General features: G+C 45.1%; 1 protein-coding gene across 1 annotated transcript in view; it reads left to right on the top strand.

Annotated features, from left to right (window-relative positions):
* SLC9A8 (solute carrier family 9 member A8) overlaps positions 1-25,458 on the top strand; it is a 567,556-nt gene that overhangs the window by 484,898 nt on the left and 57,200 nt on the right. Inside the window, exons 13-14 of the mRNA XM_069243441.1 lie at positions 19,546-19,657; positions 21,269-21,489. Coding sequence (XP_069099542.1) covers positions 19,546-19,657; positions 21,269-21,489 — 333 coding nt within the window. The remainder of the gene's footprint in view (positions 1-19,545; positions 19,658-21,268; positions 21,490-25,458) is intronic.

The raw sequence follows: 25,458 nt of genomic DNA, 5'->3' as shown, positions 1-25,458 counted from the left end.
TATCAGAATTCCACATTTTTCTGGATAACCCATCCAGGCATTCCAGAGAAGGCTGAATATTCATTGTTGTCTGGATGCCCTGGCCTCCAAAAAGATAAGAATTGAAGCTCTGGACCTGGATAATTGCTTGAATTTGGCTAAGGGCGTTTTGTCAGTAAAATTGTGTATTTTTAATGGAAGAGACTATTCACTTTATGCATGATAAATAATCACATTCCTTTCTTATAGAATAGAATGTGTTTCTCAAAATGTCCTGTATTTTGCTAAATCACGTATAATGGCTACTACTGTTAATGAATTTTGCAGTTTGACATTTGGCAGGGGGTTTGTTTGTGTATTTATATAGCAGGGTTGGTTGCCTGCGGTGACAATTCTGTCGCCTTGGCGACTAAGCTTGGACCTGAGACTGTTGAAGCCTCATTGAAAAGTGTTTGCGTGGCTCACAATTAGGGCTTTGAAAAGCCTTACTTTTGAAATAGAAGCTCTTTCGGATTCAGTATCCTCTGCTCAGCCGCCCATCTATGTTTGACTAGAATATGGTTTTCTTGAATGCCAAACAAAAAAACAATTATGCCATAATCGCCATGCCAAACTGTGAATAGAACATTAAAAATTAAATAGAACAGGGTTTTTGTGCTGCACAGAAGCATCAGAAAATAAATGTTTCTTTTCTTTCTCTTGTTTTGCATTTAAATAGCATTGATTGTAGGGGATGTATGCCATATTTCAGTAGAAGCCCATTGTCTAGGTATCCTTCTGAATGCAGTCGTCATTTCTAAGCAAACTCAAGGAAGAAGTTTCCAATTATTATGAAGAATAGTTCACGTTCTATAGGCTTAATTATTTCCATACAAATCACGAAAAATAAATAAGATCGCAGATGTTAAATGCGAACCACATTATCTCCAACAGGAATGTATTTTCTAAAGCTGAATCAGCGTCCACATTATAGAAACCTTGATATCATGAGTGTGTATTCTAGAGCTCTTTGGCTGCTTACTCCTTAATTATACTTTTATGATTCCATTTAAAAACTCGAAGAGAGCAGTAGAGATATAAGCTGTAGTCAAGTGAAGGGAAAATTAATTACTTGATCTTTGTTGAACGAGTCTGATGTTTACCTTTGCAGTTTGCAGGTACTCGTTTTTCTTTCAGTATGCCAAACTGATATACCCATGCCTTGCATTCTAAAATGTAATTTGTTTCATCCAATGCTTGGAAAGAATTATATATCTGATAGAGACTTCTAGTTGCAGATTCCTTCCCTTAGAATTTTCCCCCAGGCGTCAGACTGGATCCGGAGTTTTTTTCTTTGAGCAATACTCTTGCGTGTCGGTAGGTGGCATCGGTCGACTCCGCAGGCGTCGTAGTCGCCGTGATGACGTCGGGAGTAGTACATAGACGCCGCCCTCGCGCAGTGACGTCAGTTCTTTTCTTTCCGTGCCACGCGCTGATCCGGGAGAGAGCTACCCTCGGCTATTTTTTGGCCGAATTCGACCGTTTGGTCGATATTTTTTGGTGCGACCTTTGGTGCGTCGAGGATGTCCCCGAAAACCGGGTTCAAGCCGTGCAAGGACTGCCACCGCATGATGTAGGTGACGGACCCTCATTGTGTCTGCCTGTGGTGCCTCGAGCGCGACCACTACCCAAAGTCGTGCTCCGAGTGCAGGGCGATGCATCCGAAGGCTTTGAGGGAGCGGTCCCTAAAGCTGATGGCGGCCCGGCTCTCGACTCCACGTAGATCCCGATCTCGCTTGAGAGGAAGGTCTCGAGATCGGTCGTGGAGCCACCACCACTCGTCATCTTCGAAATCTACGGGTCAAGGTAAGAAGGAGAAGAAGTCGAAGAAGTCCCATCGCTCACCGACTTCACCCCGTCGCTCGGCCGACGCGACGCAGGACGAGCGTCCACGAACTAAGCCTCTGTCCTTGGAGCCTACATCTGGGTCGACTCCGTGCTTCCCCGAGTTTCCCGGAGCTGGAGCGACCCCCGCCCAACTCAGAGTTCTACGAGGCCATGCGCCTCATCTTAGGGCGTGCCGACCCCGATACGGCGCCTTTGGGCCCAAGGGGCTTGGCTGAGGGGCCTTCGGGTTCCACGCCGGCGGCTTTGGCCCCGGCCACCGAGGTCGCCTCCGGATCCGCACCAACGCCGGTCGCACAGTCGAGACCTTCCCCGGCGCTGGGTCGTTTAGTGACACTCACAAAGTCTGTAGTTCCCACTATCGACGTCGACCCGATTCTCATTCCCAACGACTCAGAGCGGCATCACCTGCCGCCGCCATCGGCTTGGGTGGACCCCATTCGCCCGAGGTCAGATTCTGACCCATTTTCCTATGGGTACGAATACGGGGAGGAATTGGAGAGGTCCCTGGACCCTTGTGAATACCAGGAAGACCCTACTATGGACTGGGCACAGGACTTGGGCGAAGCCAGTGGTCTTGATACTTCTCCTGACTCTGGCATGCTGTCTCCTCCTACCGTGGCTACGGTGGAGGGAGCTACCTATGGTATGGTGGTTAGTAGGGCGGCTGAGGTCCTTGGCCTTGAGCTACCTACTGTCGAAGTCAGGTCTAACCTCCTGATGGGTGTGCTTCAGCCTGGAGCTTCTACATCTGAACCCCTTCTTTCATTTAATGAAGCCCTCACTGACGTCCTTTTGGGTACGTGGTCCAAACCCAACACAGGGGCTCCTGTGAACAGGACGATCGCTCGCCGCCATCGGCCTGCGCCGAACGACCCAAAGTTCCTGTCCCAACATCCTATGCCTGAGAGTCTTGTTATCCAGGCGTCCTCTTCTTCTGGCGTGTTCCCTTCCGCACCCCCGGATAGGGAATCCAAAAGGCTTTAACAATTTGGCAAGAAGTTATTTTCTTCCTCCAGCCTCGCGCTGCGGTCAGTGAACACCGCATGCTTTTTGGGCCGTTATTCCTATTCCCTGTGGGATACGTTGCGCAAGTCCTGACGCAGATAGTGGAGGAGGCTCGTGCTATTGTCTCCCAAGCACAACGATGGGAGAGACGCAGCGAAGTTCACCATCCGTTGTGGGCTGGATACGACCGACTCTCTGGGCAGATCGGTTGCTACAACAGTGGCCTTATGGCACCATGCCTGGTTACGTACTTCTGGGTTCTCGGGGAATGTCCAACAGTCACTCATGGACATGCTCTTTGATGGCACCAGTCTCTTCGGAGACAAAGCAGACTCGGCCTTGGAGAGGTTCAAGAAGTCCAGGGCTACGGCTCGGTCCCTTGGCCTTTCTGCCGCCACACGTCCCCCACAGTCCGCTTTTCATCCCTTTTGTGGCCACGGAAGGGGCGCCCTGTCGCATCCTCATCCCAGCCACCGGGCCATGTACGCTGGACAGCCTATGCTTTGCCGGGGGTGCGGAATCCCACGTGGTCGTGGGACGGGGAACCAGAGGTCTGTCCAGTCCACCCCTGCCCCTGCAGCAGCCTCCAAACCTTCCTAGTCCGTCCCCTCCCTCCCGCCCATTAGGTGGCAGAATCCGCCATCACCTGCCCCACTGGGAACATATCACCACGGACGGGTGGGTTTTGAAAATAATTCAGAAGGGCTACTCCCTCCCTTTCGAATCCGCACCCCCAGACATGCCACCATGCTTCCATCCCCTTTCGGAGGATCATTTGGTGCTTCACACCAGGAAGTTGTGGCTCTCTTGGCCAAGGGAGCTAAAGAAAGGGTCCCTGTGCCAGAAGTAGGTTGTGGTTGTTATTCCCACTACTTTCTGATACCAAAGATGGACAAAGGCTTGTGCCCTATCCTAGATCTTCGGGACCTAAATACTTCCTCAAGAAGGAGAAGTTCAAAATGCTCACCCTGGCTCAGGTTCTGACTGCCTTAGACCCAGAAGACTGGATGGTAGCGTTGGACTTGCAGGACACTTATTTCCACATCCCCATCCTGCCTGCCCACAGACGTTACCTACGATTCGTTGTAGGTCACGAGCACTTTCAGTTTACTGTGCTCCCTTTCGGCTTTACCAGTGCCCCTCGGGTTTTCACGAAAATGATGGCGGTGGTTGCAGCTCATCTGCGCAAGTTAGGGGTCTCAGTCTTCCCCTACCTAGACGACTGGCTGTTAAAGGCGCCTTCGCCCCAGACAGTGGTCTCACACCTCTAGACTACAGCAGACCTCCTGCAACAGCTGGGGTTCACTATCAACGTGCTGAAGTCACACCTGACTCCCTCTCAGACGCTCCCTTTCATCGGGGCAGTTCTGGACACAGTGCTGTTTCGGGCTTTTCCTCCACAAAAGCGAGTCCAAGACATTCAGGCTATGATTCCGATCTTTCAGCCTTGGTCTTGGGTGAGACAGACTCTGAGGCTGCTGGGCCTCTTGGCCTCCTGCATCCTGCTAGTAACACATGCCAGGTGGCATATGCGGGCTCTGCAGTGGGACTTGAAGTTCCAGTGGGCGCTGCATCAGGGGAATCTCTCTGACATTGTCCAGATCTCGGAGGGGACTGCGAAAGACCTGCAGTGGTGGCTTTCGAATCCCAATTGGGTCAATGGCAGATCCCTCTCCCTTCCCCAAACAGATCTCTCAATAGTGGCAGATGCGTCACTTCTGGGTTGGGGCGGCCACATGGGAGAGGCAGAAATCAGAGGCCTCTGGTCTCCGGCGGAGTCAGAACTCCACATCAACATGCTGGAGCTCCGAGCGATCAGACTTGCGTTGAAAGCATTCCTTCCCTCTCTCAAAGGGAAAGTGGTGCAGGTGTTCACGGACAACACTACTGCCATGTGGTACTCCAACAAACAAGGCAGGGTAGGGTCCTGGGCCCTTTGTCAGGAGGCTCTACGCCTCTGGACATGGCTGGAACATCAGGACATTACCCTGATGGTTCAACATCTGGCGGGCTCTCAACGCCAGAGCAGACTAACTCAGCCGCCGACGCAGTGTCGATCACGAATGGCGTCTCCATCCGGAGGTGGCGCAAGGTCTCTTTCTCAAGTGGGGAGAGCCTTGGTTGGATCTGTTCGCCTCCGCAGAGAACGCGCAATGTCAGCTATTTTGCACGTTGGAGTTTCCAAGGCGCGGCACTCGCTCGGAGACGCTTTTCGTCTCGAGTGGAACTCCGGCCTCTTTTACGCCTTCCCGCCTATCCCTCTTCTGCCCAGAGTTCTCAAGAAGATCAAGAGCGATGGGGCCCAAGTGATGGCTCCGGACTGGGCTCGAAGAGTGTGGTATCCCAAGCTACTGAGCATGTCCATCGATCCTCCACTCAGACTGCCTCTTCGGGCAGATCCTCTGTCGCAGCAGCAGGGGACGGTCCTCCACCCGAACCTGTCCAACCTCCGCCTTCATGCGTGGAGATTGAGCGGCAACAGTTGACGGCATTTGCCCTTCCACCCGGTCTGCAATGTTATCTTGGCAGCCAGGCTTCCCTCGACTAAAACTGTATACGCCTTTCGTTGGAATAAATTTATGGCATGGTGCACCAACAAATCTGTTGACCCCCTATCTGCCCCTCTTTCAGAGGTTCTTCTATTCATTCTTTCCTTAGCCCAGCAGGGCTCTGCATTGGGCACCCTTAAGGGGTATCTGTCTGCCATTTCCACCTTTCTTAGGCTTCCTGATCAGCCCTCACTCTTTAAATCTCCTCTTGTGAGTAGGTTCTTAAAGGGGCTCACCCACTTATTTCCTCCCAATCCCTTCATCATGCCTGAGTGGGATCTTAATCTTGTGCTTACTTTCTTGATGTGTACTCCCTTTGTGCCTATGCATAATTGTCCCTTACGGCTCCTCACATTCAAAACTGTCTTTCTTATCGCCATCACCTCTGCTCGCAGGGTGAGTGAGCTTCAGGCCCTTTCTTTAAAGCCTCCGTACTTGTCCGTTCACCCCGACAAAGTGGTGTTACGCACTAGAACTTCTTTCCTTCCTAAGGTGGTTACACCGTTTCATCTAGGCCAGTCTATCACTTTGCCTACCTTCTATGCACCCCCACATCCTTCCCATGAGGAGGAGAGACTCCACCGTCTGGACCCAAAAAGAGCGTTGGCGCTCTATCTCAATCGTACTAAAGACTTCCGGGTGGACGATCAACTCTTTGTTGGCTATGTGGGTGCGAAGAAAGGGAAGGCGGTGCAGAAACGTACCATCTCTCGATGGGTGCTTCTTTGCATCAAAATGTGCTACACTTTGGCGAAAAAGCTACCTCCTGACGGCTTGCGGGCTCATTCTACCAGGGCCACTGCTGCATCCAGTGTGCTAGCACGCGGAGTTCCTGTCCTGGATATCTGTCAGGCAGCTACGTGGGCGTCTCTGCACACGTTTGCTAAGCATTACTGCCTGGACAGTCAGGTCTGTTGGGACAGCTACTTTGGTCGTTCAGTCCTGCAGGACTTTCTAGTATGATCTTAGTTCGCAGCCCACCACCGAGGATGGCATTGCTTGGGTATCTATTCTAAGGTAGGGAATCTGCAACTAGTCTCTATCAGATGTACAAGTTACTTACCTTCGGTATCGAAATATCTGGTAGAGACATATTCTAGCTGCAGATTTCTTACCCGCCCACCCATCCTCCCCGCTTGCTAACTGATTTCTAGGGTCACGGATTCCCCCCTTTCAGGTCCTTAGCTCTGGCGCACCAATATCAGTGTTCTTAGCGGCTCTGCGCTCTGGCGTGGAAAGTCGTTACAAGAAACTGATGTCACTGCGCAAGGGTGGTGTCTATGTACTACTCCCAACGTCATCACGGCGACCACGACGCCTAAGATGCCTGCGGAGTCGACCGACGCCAATACCGGAAGGGTATTGCTCAAAGAAGAAATCTCCGAATCCAGTCTGACGCCTGGGAGAATATTCTAAGGTAAGCAATCTGCAACTAGACTATTTCTCTACCAGATATTTTGTTACCGAAGGTAAGTAACTTGTACTTCATGCATCCACATAAGAATAAATAGAAAGGGTGCTGTAATGATTTGAAGCTTGAAGTGTGAAAAATACAGATGTGCAAATGGAGAAAACACGCCGTAAACTGACAAGAGTCAGTGTAAGACGAAAGATCCGTTGCGGCCGTGGGTGCTACCTACTAGAATAGAAGTGAAATGTGTTGTAATCGAAATGAGAAGGTGCATGTTGTACAAACACGCTGGAGACTACAGGTCCCTCGTAGGCTCTCTATGAGATGTAAAGATAACACTTGTAGTTGTAAATTAATAAGTTAAAGGTAGAACAAAGCCCACCTGGGGCAAGGACACACACCAAGCTGAGCCCAGATCTTCACCAGCTCTCGAACTGTCCCAGCTAGGCACACCATGACAACGGGACACTCCAGATGAAACCATTTTAACACAGCAATGGATGCAGGGAGCTGGTTTAAGCATCATCACCCATAGTACGAATAATACACGTACCACAGGCAGGCAGAATGACACACTCGGGCCTGCAGAAAACTGACTGAACAATAAACAGGACTTACCATAATCATTCGTGTTCAAATATTTACAATATCAGTTTCTTAAATGTTAAATTTTAAGGTGTGCATAGGCATGTATTTTGTGTAGTTTTAGGCTCTTTACAGAGACATTGGAGTCAAGACGTATCCTTTTAATACAGGTGAAGTTCCAGATCTCATCACCTTTCCACATCATGCTGCTTTCCCTGTATTGGTTATCTGTGATGTCCTCCTAGCAGCCCTGTTGCAATGTTTGGAGTGTAACAAGCCACTTTCTGGGGCACTCAACTATGTTTTATACACTTTATAGTGCGAACAACCACCCCAATAATTAGCTGACTGAAGTCCTGACAGTAAGCATACGTTTTTAGGAAAATACTTCCTTTAACTTATTGCACATCTAACAAGAAATCCAAATTAACGGTTAACAGAGTATTATTTTAAAACAATGATGATGAATCAATCACTAGCACAAAATAAAATCTACAACAGGACTATCCCAAACTTTTGACTTCTGTGGACCCCCACTTTATCGTTACTGGAACCCACGCTCTCATTGAATCATTATTGGAATCTGGGGAACCCCGACAGAGTTACTACAGAAAGCTGGGGATCTAACTGTTAATATTATTTAATTTTCTGAGCAGTTGTGGACCCCCTGAGGAGGCTTTGCAGACCGCCATGGGTCGCCGGACCACAGGTTGGGAACGACTGGTCTGTTGGGTTTTTTAGTTAGACATCAGATACAACATCCTTCAGTAGCCTTCTTTTACAAAACTTATTGTGAGATTTCTGGTAAAGTGTTTCATATAAAATAACATAAACATGTTGAAGGAGACTTGTAAATGCTATCTTCTTTTGATATAGCTCGTAAAAATGACAAACAGCAGCAAATCTAATGTTCCCAGGTAAGGAATTGTGAATCAAATGACATAAGAGTCCGAGGTTCTTCTTCCACGATGAAAGTGAAAGTAGGATAAGGCATTACAACACTGGGGAGTGTGTGAGCATGTGCAGTACCACCTCCTGCTTCAGGTTCATATTTTAGTTTACCTATACCCCAGCAGAAATAAATAAGTTGTGGTTACAGTACTGCATGATATGTGGGCCTGTGTAATACGTCCAGGTTTGAATTAAAACAGTTTACTTAGTTCATGTACATGCAGGGCTTCTGATTTAGAAGAGTAGCTCCATGAACAATATATCAAATTGACAAAACTAATAAAAAGTTGCACAAATATGAAGAATTCCAGTGATTTGTGTAGTCTTTCTTCTTGCCTGTCCCTTCTCAGTCATACTCTGTGGAATTGAACCAATTTCCTGAAATGTAGGTGTACATCCATTTCCCCACACCTTATGCATGTGAATTTTCTGCAGGATGGACAACAGGGATTTTTCTAGCTTCACTCAAGGGAAAGTGCCAGATTTTTTTAAAGATGTGTATAAGATGCAGTATATCTTTAATCTGATGCTGGCAGCGGCAGTAAGAGATGATGAAACAAAGGTATTATAGGGTCATAGTCAGTATAAAGCAACAACCTCCACTCCAAGAGCCCTTTCTTACAGCAGTAAGGGGCATTTACGGTCGGGGCTGCTGCTTTAAACTGATAACAAAACGGTGCTGGACTCAGTTGAACTCAGGAAGACACAGACTTCATGAAGGCAACAAACAAGGCGCCTGCAGGCAATGGGGAGCTTGCACAAAATCCTTGGTTAAGAAAACATGCATTAGACTTGGCATCCTTGGCATGGTCTCCCCTAATTGTTTGCCTCTGTTTCATAGGTTGATGTGTGCTGGACTCTGTTTTTGCTGTTATTGTCACTCTGGACTCTTTACCACTGCTATCCAGTGCTAAAGAGCAAGGGCTCCTATGTAAAGTGTATCTGTAATTGGCTTTCCATGATTGGCATATTTGATTTACTAGAAAGTCCCTAGTAAAGTGCACTATAGGTGCCCAGGGCCTGTAAACCAAATGCTACTAGTGGGCCTGCAGCACTGATTGTGTCTCCCACATAAGTTGCCTTGTAAACATGTCTCAGACCTGCCATTACCGTGTCTGTGAGTGCAGTCTTGCACTGCCAGTTCTCCTTGGCAAGTGTACTCACTTGCCAGGCCTAAACCTTCCCTTTTTATATATTTACGGCACCCCTAAGGTAGGCTCTAGGTAGTCCCATGGGCAAGATGCAGTATATGTTAAAGGTGGGACATGTACTTAAGTGTTTTACATGTCCTGACAGTGAAATACTGCTAAATTCGTTTTTCACTTTTGCAAGGCCTATCTCTCTCATAGGTTAACATGGGGGCTGCCTTTAAATGTGATTAAAGCGCAGATCCCCTTTGGGAGCAGATAGAAATATGGAGTTTAGGGGACATTGTGCATTTCAGTGGTCTCTCTTTGAAGTCTCCCCCACTTCAAAGGCAACACTGAGTAAAAGAACTGGACGTCCGGCCCTACCAAATGAGTACACATCTGGACCTGAGGACATTCTGCCAGGAAGAAGGACTGCTGTGCTGCTGAAGAGACTGTCACTCTTTTGGACTCTGCCGGACCTTACTGGACTCCTGCTCCGCTGCGCCTGCCCTAGTGTGACAAGGGCGGGACCTATAAATCTACACCCGCAGAACCAAAGTGATGCCAATGATTTGCTGGCTTGCCTCTTGTTTTAAAGCCTCAGGGACATCAAAGACTTCACCTCATCCTGCAACCGTACCTGTACTTGCCTTGCTGTAAGTCTTGCCCTGGCAATTGCTGCAAATCCAGTCCTAGGCTCTTGGAAGTGGTTATAAAGTGTTGCAACTGTGAAATCTACGCATTGCTGGTGATGCACCGGTCGGAGCCAACTCATCTCCACTTGTGCCTGCACATTGCCACTGCTGCTGAGGGCAAAGACATCACTTCACCAGAAATGTGGCTCGATGACGCATCACCTACATTGTTAATGAATCGCCCATGCATCTCGGATTGCACGGCTCGGAACCTATGCACCGTCTACATCCAGTAGGATCGACGCCAACACATCACCTCCTCAGCTCCATGCAATGGGCCTCGTTGAAGGCGCAACAAGGTACTTTTCAGCGGGAAAAGATTGGTCCCTGTTTCTGACCTGCGCTCTATTGCAATTGGCCTGTCTTTTCAGATTTCACTCGATCTAGATTAGCCCAGTTGGCAGTTTGTGCCTTAAAGCGCTATATTTGCTGATATACTTTAAAAATTCATATCTGGACCTCTACTTACTGGATTTTTGTAGTGTTGGTCTTGTTTTGTTCAATAAATTAAGCTCTATTGTTCTAACTTTGTGTGAAGTTTTCTCTGTTTTACTGTTTTAAATGTTACACAAATACTTTGCCTCCTAAGTTAAGTCTGCCTTTGCCAAGCTGCCAGAGGGTGCAAACAGGTTAATTTATGTTGTGTATCTGACTTACACTGACTAGGATTGTAGTTCCTGCTTGGACAGGGTGCATACCTCTGCCAACCAGAAACTCAATTTCTATCAAGGAACGATTGAAAAATGTATTACTTGGAGGCCACAGGAGACAAATTTGACAAGCTAGCACCCTTAAAAGTAAGGCCAATCCCAGCTCCTGCTTTTTGAGGGACATCAACTGGCTGGGGAGCTTCAGACTGCAAGGGCCGGAGTCTGTTACTTGGACTGGAGTCCAGGAAGACTTCTCAAAATTGACGAGGAAATCCAGGTCATGATAGAGGGTTACCATCCAATTGTAGCTAAGTTGAGAGTTACTGGTGACTACTGCATTAAAAGGATGTTGTTGAGATAAATTATAAGCCGAACAGCCTAGCATTCAGGTGTACAGATATCTTGTTGAAAACCTTACCGAAACACCAACAGCATGAAAGACAGGTCAAAATGTAGACAGTGGAACTGCCACATTTGGTATTTCCCTAAAAGCTTGAAAAAAGAGTTGATTCTCCTCCCAAATTGGATCTAGAAGTATGCGTCTTTTACGTACAGTCTTAATGACCTCTCTCCTGATAGAAGTGCAGCTCAAAAGATGTATCCCCTTTCATCTTGAACTGTTGTTATGTAACCCAATGGTTAAGGGCACAGAATGTTGGATTGATAGAACCCTTCTAAACCATCTATATGACTTCTTCATCTACAAGAGTAGATTCTTTTCGGGGTAAAGAGATGTGGAGAAGACAACTAGATTGAATTGAAGGAGCCTGTAAATCTATAGGTAGCTTGACACAGTTTACAAGACCAAAGGGTCCAAGATTATATTGTGCTATTTTGGGCAGTGCAACCATGGATGGAGGAAAGAGGGAAACAATAAGGGAACTACACTTACCTTAGTTTGGAGGTGGAATGCTTGGTTGTTCAACCTTGTGGGTAGAAGGGATTACTCTTGGCAGAACAAGAAGTCATGAAAGGAATCACGATTGGAGAATTGACCTCTGTGGTGGCTGAATGAGTGAATCCTTAGCGCCTGCCAAGGGAAATAGGCAAGGCTTTCAGAAAACTTTGCATATGTTGGACTGGGCCCTGGAAAGCAGACAATCTTGGCAATGTCTAATGGGGTGATTGACGCCCACATGAGGGTCTTGACCATGACACTGGAAAAAGATAGCAGTTTTGGGTGGACTATGTCTTGCCTACAATGGATAACGTTTTGAGTGGAAGGTGCCTCTTGCTGACTTCTCTAGCAGGGACAAAATTGACGTCATAAGGATAGGCTCAGCTGGGTCAACAATAGCCTCCCCTAGTAAAGTCATAATGGAAAATTTAGAAGTGGAGAAGGTGTTGGCAGCCAGTGTTGCAATAGAAACCTTAATGGAGTCTTGAAAAAGAACCAAGGGCAAAGCCCTAATCAATGCCACTGGGGAGCAAGGCACAGGCGGAGGACTCACCCTCATCCAATTCCTCAGTTTGGGGTGGGATCCTTGGACATCCTCTGTGATGCAGTGCTGTGGTGTCCTTCAGAGGGTATTCTGAAGGTCGATACCACATTTAGCCTGGGGAGGCTATTTGCTGGGGCTTGTGTTTGAGGGTAGCCTTGCAATGTTTCTTACAGGAAAATACTGAACTTACAGTAGGACGGGTGAAGGCAGTAGAAAATGAGGACCACCAGACAGACGCCAACTTATCAAGAAAGATTGAATGCAGGTTGCTGGTACCTTTAACTCCGATGTGCTGAAGTTATTGTTATGACATTGATGGTGTGGACAATAGCCTATGTTAGCCGCTTCATCAGAGTTAGGAATTGGATTGTACCCTGTAGGACTGTGCCACCTTGATTCTTAGGAATAAGGGAGAGACTGTAATTTAAGATCTCTGTTCCTTCTGCCATCTTCTTGCCCCCCTTTTTTTTCAAAGCTATAATGAAATGGTAAAACATACTCAGAAATGCTAAAGCAGTTCACCTTCGACAGGGTAAGCCCTTAATGGGATGGGGGTATGGAAATAAAGAATTATGTCTAAAGGCTGCTTAATGACAGCAGACCTTTATTTTGTCATCGTTCCTTCAGTTCCCTTTTTAGGTCAAAGCCTACCAGGCAGCGGAGCTATCTGATGTGCTAAAGACTTCTTGGGGATATTTTGAAAGCGTCTCTTGGAATGCATTCTGCCCATTACTTACCATTGGCTTTATTGTTTGTTGCTCACAGTTGCTTGCTTTCTATTTGCTGCCTTTAATCTTTTTAGGCTGTCCAGCTTGAGGTAGTCCCCCTCATGGGGAGCATAGTATGTTTTTCACTGCTTCTTGTATTCTCCATGAGTGCTTTCATTCTGTAAACAGGCCTATGTTTTGCTTTCAAAGACAGAGGTCAAATGTCAGGGTCTGTCTTCAAGGAAGCTTGGTGTTTACTTTTCTTTCTCTGACTTCAGAGTGAGTGGATTAATGTGACAATCTTGCTGGCCACAGTGCTTTTTTCTAGCACAAAACAATATTCAGATGTTTGTAAATGAACTCCGCACAAACCTCAAAATATATCAGAATTAGGAAGGTTCAACCAAAGTACATATTTTTTGTACTTCTGAAGTGTGGTGAAAATAATTATTCACAATCAAAAGAAATCAATACACTAGGTGATGCTATTTTCACATATTTGTGATTGTGAGCTGTATAGGTTTATCAGTAAAATTGTATGTCAGTGCAAATGTAATGATATTTCAATGGAAAATGTGTTGTCTGTAATGTGTTGTCTATAATAGCAGTGACATACCACACCATGCATACCCCACTCTACACCACTCCACTCTACCCCATGCCACTGTGTGCCCCTCCACTCAAGCTGCTCCACTCCAGTCTATGCCACTCCACTCTAACACACCATTCCAGTCTGTCACTCCACTCTACTCAACAACACGACACTCCACACCACAACACACTTCTCCAGGCCACTCCACTCTATAACAGACCACCGTACTCTACAACACACCCCTCCACTCTTCGCCCCTCCACTCCACACCCCTCCACTCCACTCAGACACTCTACTCTACAACACTAAACTGAGACTCTACTTCATCCTATGACACTCCACTATAATCAGCACCACCTTATTCCACTCCACACCACTCCAATCTATGCCACTCCACTCTACAACACTTTACACCCCTTCACGAAACATCACTCCACTCTGCTCATTTACTCCACTCTATGCCACTCTGTGGCACTCCACGCTATGCCCCTCCACTCTACAACATGCTAATCCACTCTCTGCCGTTCCACAACACTACTACACTCTACCCCACTCTACTCTTCAATACTTCATTTTCCAACACGCCACTCTGACAGTCCACTTCACTCCAACTTTGCACTCCATGACACTGCTTGTCTCTGCCACTCTAGGTTGATCTACTCTGACACTAATCCACTATACAACTCTTTATGCCACTCCACGACACTCTACACCACTCCACTCTGGTACTACTCCACTCTGACACTCTACTCCACTATACGCCACTTCACTCTACGGCACACTGCTTCACTCTACAAAGCTGTAGTCCTTGCACAAACCGCTATATGCCTCTCCACTCCAAGGCACTCTATCCCACTCCACAGTGCGTCACTCCACTCCACTCTATTCTATTCTACTCTACTCCATTCTATGCCACTCCACTACATTTGTGACTACTCTCTTCTACGCCAGTAACGTTTAGCCATGCTGAACAGAAGCCACGCTCGTTTACAGCATGGCTAAAACATATTTGCAAAGCCATTCGCTCTTACATAGGTGAGTTCCATTGGCTTTGCCGTTGCTTGCTTTATTTTAGGGCAGTGAAGCGAGCACATCGGTTCCTGATTGCCATCCAGCGAGCAAGACAGAATGATTGCCACGGTGACTTTTGGTTAAAATGACCACCACATTAAGGGCCTGATTCTAACTTTGGAGGACGGTGTTAAACCGTCCCAAAAGTGGCGGATATACCACCTACCGTATTACGAGTTCCATAGGATATAATGGACTCGTAATACGGTAGGTGGTATATCCGCCACTTTTGGGACGGTTTAACACCGTCCTCCAAAGTTAGAATCAGGCCCAAAGTGTCAAAATGACACATGGATGTGCTAAGGGAAGCGCCTTCTGCACCTCAGGAGAAGTAATTGAACTTCAGAGAATGTGGTCTGTATGCCTGAAAGTGCCTGATAAGGATTGGGACAGGGAAGCTGGGGACACAAGAAAGCTTTGCTCATTTTGATTTCCACAATCGGAGTCAGAACTGCGCCTGAGGGAGGATTCGACTGCTCATAGCAGAAGAGTCAGCCCACTGGATCAGGCAGCGCAAGAATGAAAAAGGTAAAATATGTTGAAAATTTGATTGAAAATGGGAGCACTTTAACTGAGTTCTAATACAATAAAATACAATACAATAATACAATAAAAACTGTGAAACAGCAAAAACCCATATTAGACACCACAGAAAGGGTAATCTGAACAACAAGGGCAGAAAGGAAAAGAAGAAGAGAAAAGATAAATTATTGAGAGGAGAAGAAGGGAACAGATAAGATAATTGAGAGGGCTGGTAAGAGGAACCTCGAGGGAAGTAGTAGGGACCAAGAAAGGAAATCAAGGGAAAACCTGAGTCGAGCACTTACTTGTTTCCAGAAGCAGCAATAACAGAAAAAGGTATTTGCTCTTGGTGGCTGTTGCTTTATTCTGCCATTGACAACATATTGTCCTTCTGTCATCACCTTTTAATACTGGTGCCAGGATAAGATTAAAGAGCTATTGTGTATTGTATTCCTTCTTTTTCGTGTGACAAAATCTGCAACGAATGGTGAGGGAAATCTATCCATGCACATGTTGTCTTTTCAAATATGTGCCTTCCTCATTCTCATCTGAAAAAATGGTTTCAGCATCATCCCACACTAAGTGCTCCACTTAACCCCAATTTTTAGTCCACGTTTAGAAGTGCAGTTAAGGTAGAAAATTAATGCAGTTGTTGGAGAATATGTATAAGGTTATGGCATGGATCTTCACAACATTTTCAGTGACCATTCCAGACACTCATTTGGGATTACTTGTATTTTCTCATCTCTAAGTCACAACTGGTGGATTTCCCACATACTAATTGTTAGAAATTGGGTTGTTGGTTGACTGCGGTATAGCCAAACAGGAACCAGAATCCTAGTCAGGGTAAGTGTCAGGCGAACCCTAAATTAACTTTTGCTCACCCTCTGGTTGCTTGGCAACGAACAGGCAGGCATAACTTAAAGGGGGGGGTGTAAAGTATTTGCGCAACACTTCAAACAGTAGAACAGAAAAATATAGTATGATTTAATAAATTAAACAAGACCAAAATAACAAAAATCCAATAAGTCGAATTTGAGTTATACATTTTTAAATCAAGAAGCACCAACTGGGGAGAGCTGGTTGCGCAGGACCAGGACAAAGTCAAAAGTTCAGGCTGACTGTGAAGGAGCGTGAGCCGGCTACAGGAACCCAGTTGGACCCGCTGAACAAAAGAACCTTAATTCCTAGATATGGAGCGTTGGTCCCGAACCACACCATCTAGGAGATGTCGATTTTCCCCATGCAGTTGAGATGCGACGATCGCCAGTGCTGAGATGTGGTGGACTTCTGGTGCAGGGTCCAACTGCATTGACGTTGAGGCGATGTGTTGAGTCTGAAGAGCGCAGAAACTGTGATGGGGAGTGTCATCATCAAAGCTGTTGTCGGCAGGGATGCTGGGACTTTGAGCCAAAGAAAGCACCGCAGTGTCAGTTCCGAAGACGATGTATAGGTTCTGCCCAGGCAGTGGTAGGGATGCGTAAGTTCTACCCATGTAGCAGAGGATACATTGGTTCCACTGGTGCATGCACCTTAGCCCACTTCCAAGGGTCCAAGACTGTGGTGACGCCACTTAGCAGAACAGACTCAGGGATGACAGAGTCCACCTGCAGGAGCAGGGTGGTTGGAAGTCTGTTAGGTCACTGAGACTTCCGAAAGGGAGGCCAGCGGACTAGCCTTTGGAGTCACACTCGGTTCAGGTGATGCAGGTCCAGTCCTTCTCACCCAGTCAGGGGAACAGCAGGGCAGCACAGCAAGGTCGATCAGAGTGGCAATCCTCTTTTTTTGCAGAATATTCACAGGTCCAAAAGTGTACTGAGTTGGTTGTGTCAGAGTTCCAGCACTTATACCCAGTTGGACCTTTGAAATAGGAGAAGACTTTAAAGACAGGCCTTTGATGTGCACAGCGGTCCTGCCCTTCCTGCCCTGGCTCCAGACTCACTACAATGGGTTATGCAGCCCTTTGTGTGGGGACAGGATACAGCCTGTTCAGGTATAAGTGAGGCTGGGTCCAGCTCCTACCTCTCAGGATGGACCATTAAGTCACACCTAAGCTCCCATTGTGTGTGGCTGTGTAGAGGGAATACACAAAGCCTAGTTGTCACCCACCTCAGATAAGTGATCAGATACAGGCAGCAGGCACCAAATGGCTAAAGTCTGATAATGCAAACTTTCTAAAATTACGATTTGAAAGAGAAAAGGGACAACCCAGTAACCCTAGGACCAGGGCAATGCAATAATTAAAGAGAACAATGATCCTTAGGGGGGAAGTGTCGACCTTAATTTCCTGTGTAATGATACATAACCATCAAAAAGATTGGTTGTGATGAGAAAGGAACACTTTTAAACAATTATTTATTGCTAAACATCAAAATAGAGTTAACATTTCCTTTAAATGACTTTTCACAGTAAAGTGGTGTTCCCAATATTGCAACAGCACAAAAATAAATGAATATAAAGTGCACAAGTGCTTTACAGTATATGTAGACACCATGGTGGTTAAAATACACTCGGAAACTGAATGATGTACTCCAAATCAAATTAAAAACAGCCACTGATATTATGTCAACATTTCAACCCCATATAGTTATTCTTAAAGGGTCATAATCAGGATGAAGAAATAATGATTGGAAACACCTAAAGGAAGGTACTCCTGAGGTAGTTATCTATTATCACAACGTGGGACTGGATCTTCACAGTCAGTTGGAGGTGTAGAATACACTATGTAAAGGTTATTCTCTAGTTTGTGTGAGAACGTCCTCTGAATCACAGAGTATTGGCAATGGTTCTATGTAAGGAACCAACCATGAATAAGCAAATTATTTGATATTGGCAATAGTTCTTGGGTGGAGAGGAATCATTGTCTTCAAAATATTATGCTTTCACCGTCAGGGATCGGTGTTCTTAAAGGCATGGTGTCCATGTCTCTAAATGGAATAGTTATGGATAGACCCCAGCAAATGGATCAGTGTCCCACAATTCCTTGAAAACAGCCTGTATGAGGTGAATGGAAAGTTGTATTTACGTCTTCACTGCAAGGCTGCAAACCAATCTTTTTGATGATTATGTATCATTACCGAGGAAGCTGAGATGCACACTTCCCGCAATAGGTACTATTGTTCTCTTTAATTATGACTTTCAAAACGTAGTATTTTGAGAACTGCAATTTAAAATCCAACTTCACCGTAAGTTGTGATTTTAAATTGTGAATCCAAGGATACCAAACTCGAAAAGTTTATCACGTCCAGATGATGAATTACACTTATAGGATGCAATAAGATGATTCAAATGTTATTCTAAGGGAGAAATAGGCCTTGCTGTATTAAAAATAAAAAAATAAAAACTTTGGGAGTTTTTCAGTACCAGGGCATGTAAAACTTAAAAGCATGTGTCCTGCGTTTTCCAAACATTGCACTCTGCCCTCTTGGTTGTCCAGGAACTACATTACTAGTGACTTATATGTATAAAAAAGGGAAGGTATGGGCCTTGCAAAAGGGTTACTTTGCCAGGTCGACATGGCCGTGTAAAACCAACATACTGCAATGGCAGGCCTGAGACATGGTTAAATGACTACTTAAGTGGGTGGCACAATAAATGCTGCAGGCCCACAAGTAGCATTTGATTTACAGGCCCTAGGCACATGTAGTGCTCTTTACTAGGGACTTATAGGTAATTCAAAGAAGCCAACTAATACCCAGTTGGCTTATTTGATTTACCTATAATTCCCTAGTAAAGTGCAGCAGTGTTACCATGTTTTAAGGGGAGAGCACAAGAAGCACTGTAGCACCGGTTAGCAGTGGCAAAGTGCACAGAATCCTAAAGCCACCATCAACAAAGTCAGAAAAATTAGGAGGAGGAAGGCAAAACGTTTGGTGATAACTACAGAAAGGGCAAGGTCTAACACAAATTCTAATCTGTTTTCGCAGATTTCTCCTAAGAGTGCTTCCAGGATTCAGTGTCTGCGATTGGTGGGCACGGATTACACTATTTTTATACCCAGTTCTCAGTTAATTTTATGAATCTGTCCCAGGCTCTCATTGAGCTTTTCCAGGAATGCTAGTTTCCTTAGCACTGTTAGAACCCTTTTCTTAGTTATAGGGACTGGTCTGGATGTCAACAATTATAACTTTTCCATTTGTGTATTTGAATGTTCAAAAAGGATCATAATTTGTTAAATACATAAATATGATTTGTTACTTTATCAATCAAATATTACTTTATAACGAGGTTTTATTTTTCCTAGCATAGTCAACCAAAATGATTTAGATTAATATGTTGGTAGGATTAATTCAATTTTAAGAAATGTGAAATAAAGAAATGCAGTGTATTTTTTATTATTGATAAGAATGTAACTATCTTGCTGTTTCAGGTACTGGTTCTTTTGGGCAGAGCAGTGAACATTTTTCCACTTTCCTTCCTCATAAACTTCTTCCGTGATCATAAAATAACTCCAAAAATGATGTTCATCATGTGGTTTAGTGGTAAGTAAATCAGTGCTGTATGCTTTTCTCTGGAGAATTACGTTATCCTGTGTCCCCTTGTATGTGATGATCTAGCTGGTGTTTGTCCATCGGAAGGATAAGTGTTGTAGCTGTTCTTCTGAACGTGTATCTGAATATCCTGTTCAGCTTTGCAGGTATGGAGAAGACATTTTGTGTATGCCACAGTGTGACGAGTGGCAGTTTAGCTAACAGCAGAATAAGAGTTCTGGACCCAGTTCTTTGCGCAATCTCACTTGGATTGCTTATCGTTATTCCACTCCAGGACGTTACCGATATAGTGCGAAAAGTTGAGTTGACGTAGGGGAGGTTTTTGTACATGACATGGGTTTGGGATCCTGTTATTATACTCCGTGTCTCTAGTCCTCTGGGTTAGTTTGGGTAGCTATATTCACATACTTTCTCGTGCCTGTTCATCGGTTTCACGATACTCTGGTGAGGGACCCATTTACCTTGGTGTATTTAGGATGGTTCATTCTTTTCTGACTTTTTCGTCCGTAGTGTGGCTTAAATTGTCCTGTGTTCCTGCTCAGTATGACTTTTGGTTTCCACGTAGTGTTTGCCGTGTATGTGTGAGTATAGCAATTTGTCTGTTTTAAATGTGTTCTCTTTATTCATGTTTTCTTGACTTTTGTCCCTTCAAAAGGGAAATGTGTCATTTGTTCTCTACCTAACCTTTTGAGGTTGTGAATTTGATGTAGGAGAGAATCCTGTAAAAGGACTGTCTGTGTGGCTGTTGTCTGGAAAGAGAGGTTGTCATGTTTCTGGTGGTATGATGTTCTTTGTTCGTTTATATGTTTAACTATAAATTAATATGGGTCATTTTTGGACTACCTGCTGGTTTTCTCAAGGTTAGGGGAAACATCCTTTAGTTTCTGGTCATGATAAAGCTCGCATGTTGCAAAGCTTTGCTTCAGATTTCATAACCAGCATCCGCTGCTCATGTAAACCATAGTTTGCTAACTTGATCCATCTTATAAATTTCCGTAATATTAGATGTTTCTTTTTGTTTCTGTAGAGCAGTGTGTTTTTTTTTACAAATATGTTGACTTTCTTAGCCACTAGATGTCCCATGTCTTAAGTGATCCCAACTTTTATCCCAACGATCCTTTGCACTTTGAGACTAATGGCCCATACGTCTAAAGAAAAAGCAAACTTTAAGACTCGGAATGTTCAAGTCTTTTTGGCCAAAGTTTTAGTACTCGTTTTAGGTGGGCACTACAGGTTTGGAATCCGGTGAGCCACCTAGCAGCTGTGTCTACTTTGTGTGTTTTGGGTATAATCCAAAATAAATTTAAGATCATGTGTATACATGCTTATCTATCTAACATCATACTCATGTGGCAAAGGTGCACCTTTTTGTCTCATCTTGCTTGGCTCTCAGGGCTCATCTCACATAGAACCTGCACGTAGTAAGGAAAGGTAGACTTGTCACTGAATGCATGCAGTTAAGCATCTTCATTAATCTGTCTAATTAATCTCTTCAAATGAAGTGCAGTTGAAAGTGTTTTTACTCTGAATATTCTGTTTGTCATACTTCGGTATTGTTAGCGCTTAGCTTTCCCTGACATCAATAATCTTGCTTCTCATTAGGTTTGCGTGGAGCTATTCCATATGCCTTGAGCCTTCATTTGGGTTTGGAGCCGATAGAAAAACGACAGCTCATTGGGACAACCACAATAATTATTGTGCTATTCACCATATTGCTTTTGGGAGGAGGAACTATGCCACTCATACGATTGATTGATATTGAAGATTCCAAAGCTCGTCGGCGAAGCAAGAAGGACATTAACCTTAGCAAAACTGAAAAAATGGTTTGTATTTATGGATTACCTTTCCTGTACATACAAAGTGAAAATTTCTATAGTAAAGCCTGAATAATTGTATCTTTCAAAATGCAGAGATGTCTGGTGAATTGAAGACATATAGTGATCCTGTGGAGTATATATCAGCAACAAAATATGTCTGCAGGTCGCCTTTCAAGTAAATCCGTATTTTTGGTTATTTAAAAAAAAAAAACAATAATTGTAATACCATATTCTTTAATCACAGAATTTACCAGCCCCTTCAAAATTATGAAATCTGTTGGAACACTTCATACCTCTTACGTTTCACCCACAGATTTCCCCACACCCAGAGTTTTTTTAAGCCTTTATTTTCAATTTTCTCATAATCAACACAGCAGTAGTGAATAGTAAAGTTGGCATACAGCATAGCACCACTGTATCGGGTGAACATAATGACGACCAATCAACCCATACACATTTTCCAAGACTCCAACCATGTGACCTCTGAATTTGCATATACACCTGTTATGACCCAGTGTCTCATCTTGTAGATTCTCCATCCCTATCTGCTTCTGCCCCCATACTCTCCACAACATCAGAACCCTCACTATCCAAAGAGGCCATAGCAGCATCCGGATCTAGAAGTATGTCACACTAATCTTTCCAAACAGCAAGTTCCTCCACTACTTTATCATCTCTTCTACTGAGCCTCATATGTGACTTCTTGGCTGCAAACCATTTCAATACTTCGCTATGCCAGTGATTAAAAGCAGTTGCCCTCTGTCCCATCCATGGTATGGTAATCCTACACCTGGCAAGGACTAGCAAAAAGTTCAAAAATGTTGTATGCCATCTTCATTCCCTTTGATCGTTTGACATTACCCAGTAGACAGATATAACCATACGGTCCTCTGGATCTCCACTGCCACCTAGTTCCAACAGCTCTGTACCTCACAGCACTGCCAGGCTAAGTGCAAAAAATCCACCCCATAAATACCACGTCTGGAGTAAGTGCCTGAACGAGAGGAGGACATGTAGTGCAAGCCTTTGCGGGTAAGTAGGTTCTGTGTAAAAAAATTATAGTGTAGCAGCTTCAGGCGGCATTACATGAAATGGTGTGTGTAAGGTAATTGACTCTAGTCCAATCTCCTTCATCCAGTGGAGTATTCAAGTCAGTATTCCAGGCTACATGCGACCTCGGTGGAGATCCAACAGCATTGGGACAAATGTACCATATATAACAGCAAAGTCAAATGACAGCCTACACAGCAAGTCAAGAGCACTCCAAGCGTGTGAGTAGGTTTGGGAACAGTGGGGTAGGAGTGCTAGGATTCCCTAGCAATGTCAGTCCTGCATGATGTAAAGAAATGACCAGATCAAGTGTAAAAGCAGGCCCACCTCAAATGATATGAAGGTCTCATCTGGGTACTAATCCCAAGGAGTTCACACCCACCATCATGCCACAGCTGAAAGGACACGTTGTCCATCATCTGTCGGAAGGTTTCAGTATCCAAATTGGAAGTTCCGGTGCCAGAGTTTAGCCATGTGCCTAACTATTTGGGGGACAACAAATGAAAGTCCTTCACCTTCCATTAAGAGTTTGGGCAGGCTTTCAGCTGCCACCCTGCCAAGCAGTAGGCACATTTCCCAGTTGTCAGCCGGATCCAGCCAACAAGCCCCTTGTAATTGAGCTGTGAAATAGTGTGAATCGAGTCAGAGGGCCACTAGGCTATCCTCCTCGTACTGTCTTACCAGAGTCAACAGGGCTACCCTACTATGCCTACCCACCAATAGGAGGGATATAAGAATAGAGTCCAACTGCCAAAAAACCCTTGTTGGAATAGGGGTAACTAAGTCTGGTAACACGTACAGGCATCTAGGGAACAGGACCATCATAGCAATGGCCAGATAGCCCATTAGTGATAGGGGTAACATGTTCCAAAAGGGAATTGAAGATTTCAAGCCTTTTAGCTACCCTATCCACATTCATGCGAAGCTGAAGTTTTAGGGTGTGAGACACTTTAATCCCCATGTAGTGAAACTGGGACCTCTCCCAGAGCAGGCCTGTATTGTGCAATTGCTATGTCAGAGTCCTTGCAGGTGAGGAGATAGGGAACAATAGATTTGGCATGGTTGAACCGGAGCCCGGATAGATTCCCGAACCCTCTGACAGTCAGAGCATCGCTGGTACAGCAACGCGGGGGAGAACAAATTAAACAAAGCATTGTCAGTGTATAATGTGATTTTGTGACACACATCTCCCGATCGTATGCCCCACTTCTGCAATTCCTGGCGCACCTATATTGCCAACGGCTCGATCGCAAGTGCGAGCAGGAGCTGGGAAAGAGAGCAACCCTGGTGTGTTCCTCGAACCAACATCTTTATGATAACTGAACAATAACTTCCCACATGAACCCTGGCTCGAGGCTCAGTATAGAGCAGATGCACCCACACTTGGGACTGAGGTCTGAAGAGCATTAGGTAGCCCCAGTCCACCATATAAACGCCTTCCTTAAATCAATGGCTACCAGTGCCATTTCCTTATCCCGGTGCTGTACTTCATAAAGAACATGGGAAAATCACCTTCAATTCATATTGGTGCTTCCACCTGGTATGGAACCACATTGGTCTTCACACACGAGGAAGACCAATGTCAAACAAGAAGCGAGTGCCTTACAAAGGATTTTCATGCCCGAGTTGATCATTGTGAGGGGCTTACACACAGCTGGGTCAGCCATGTCTCCACCGGGTTTGAGGAGAATACATATCAGAGGTAGGATAACCGTGTCATGAGCCCCTATGATGACCTCCAGGAGTCTCTGTGACAGAGACTCAGAAAATGTTTCAAAAAGTTGAGGCGCAAAGCTGTCTTTCCCTGGCTCTTTCGATCGTGCGAGGTATCCTGAGCTCATTCAATTCCATGGGAGCATCTAGGACAGTGGTTTCCAGCCAGTACCCCGGGAGCTACCGGTAGCTCGCCAGTTCCCTGGAAGTAGGTCGTGGAATCCCATTCGATTAGGTCAGAGCGAGAGTCTGGGCACAGTGAAGGAGATAGTGATTCACATTTTCAGATCCTTAGAGTCCCAGCCAGACAACCCAATGTCAGGTCTCCACACTAAACACGCTGTGACAGTCTGCTGCAGTCGGATGGTCTGCAACATGATCACGTTTTTCCCTTGCAGAGTATCAACATTGAATAGAGATTGGTCATATTGTGTACCTCGTTCTGTCAATCACAGTGCATTAATTAACACTCTGCCTCTAAAGAATTGCAGAAGGAGCAAGAAAAGATTTGCTTTAGTGTGGGGCTGTAAGGAGTGTTTATTATTGTTAATTCTATATGGGAAGGTCACGACTTGAATCTTATTGGATGTAGTCATCTTTAGAGGCACGCAAAATCCGCCTAATTTTCTTTTGTATGTGAAAGAACAAAAATTACTGAAATGCAAATCCATCATTTAGTGTAAATTTTAGCGCAAAATGTGTCCTCTTGTCAATTTTTGATGCTAGGATACCATTTTCGCAAAATAAACATTAAAATACACAACTGCCGCTAACAATAAGTGCATGCATCTGTCTGTTTAGATGTTTCCAGCACTCCAGTACAATGTAATTACATGATGTGCCGTAATGCTGTAGGTTTTAATCCTATAAAAGGCGTAGCCCACAATTATGGTGGTGTAATGAAAATTTCACCAGCTCTAGTCATATTGTAACAGAAATTATATTCAGCTCAGGGTGATATTCATTTACCAGAAGTAGCTCCTGTCATTGAAAAGGTTAGAGACCCCTGGTCTGAACGGTCCTAGAGTTCTTCTAGCCACCTGCGGCTCATGAGTTCCTTTCCATGCAGGTCCGGGCATAATAGTGTGTTCGATGGCATCTGTCGCTGTAGATACGCATGTTTTGCATAGCTCGCCATCTGGTGTTGGGCCGGAGTGTTACAAGTTGTTTTTCTTCGAAGAAGTCTTTCGAGTCACGGGACCGAGTGACTCC

This window comes from Pleurodeles waltl, chromosome 7 (assembly GCF_031143425.1).
Source record: "Pleurodeles waltl isolate 20211129_DDA chromosome 7, aPleWal1.hap1.20221129, whole genome shotgun sequence".
NCBI lineage: Eukaryota > Metazoa > Chordata > Amphibia > Caudata > Salamandridae > Pleurodeles > Pleurodeles waltl.
This window is presented reverse-complemented; position numbering and strand designations above follow the sequence as displayed.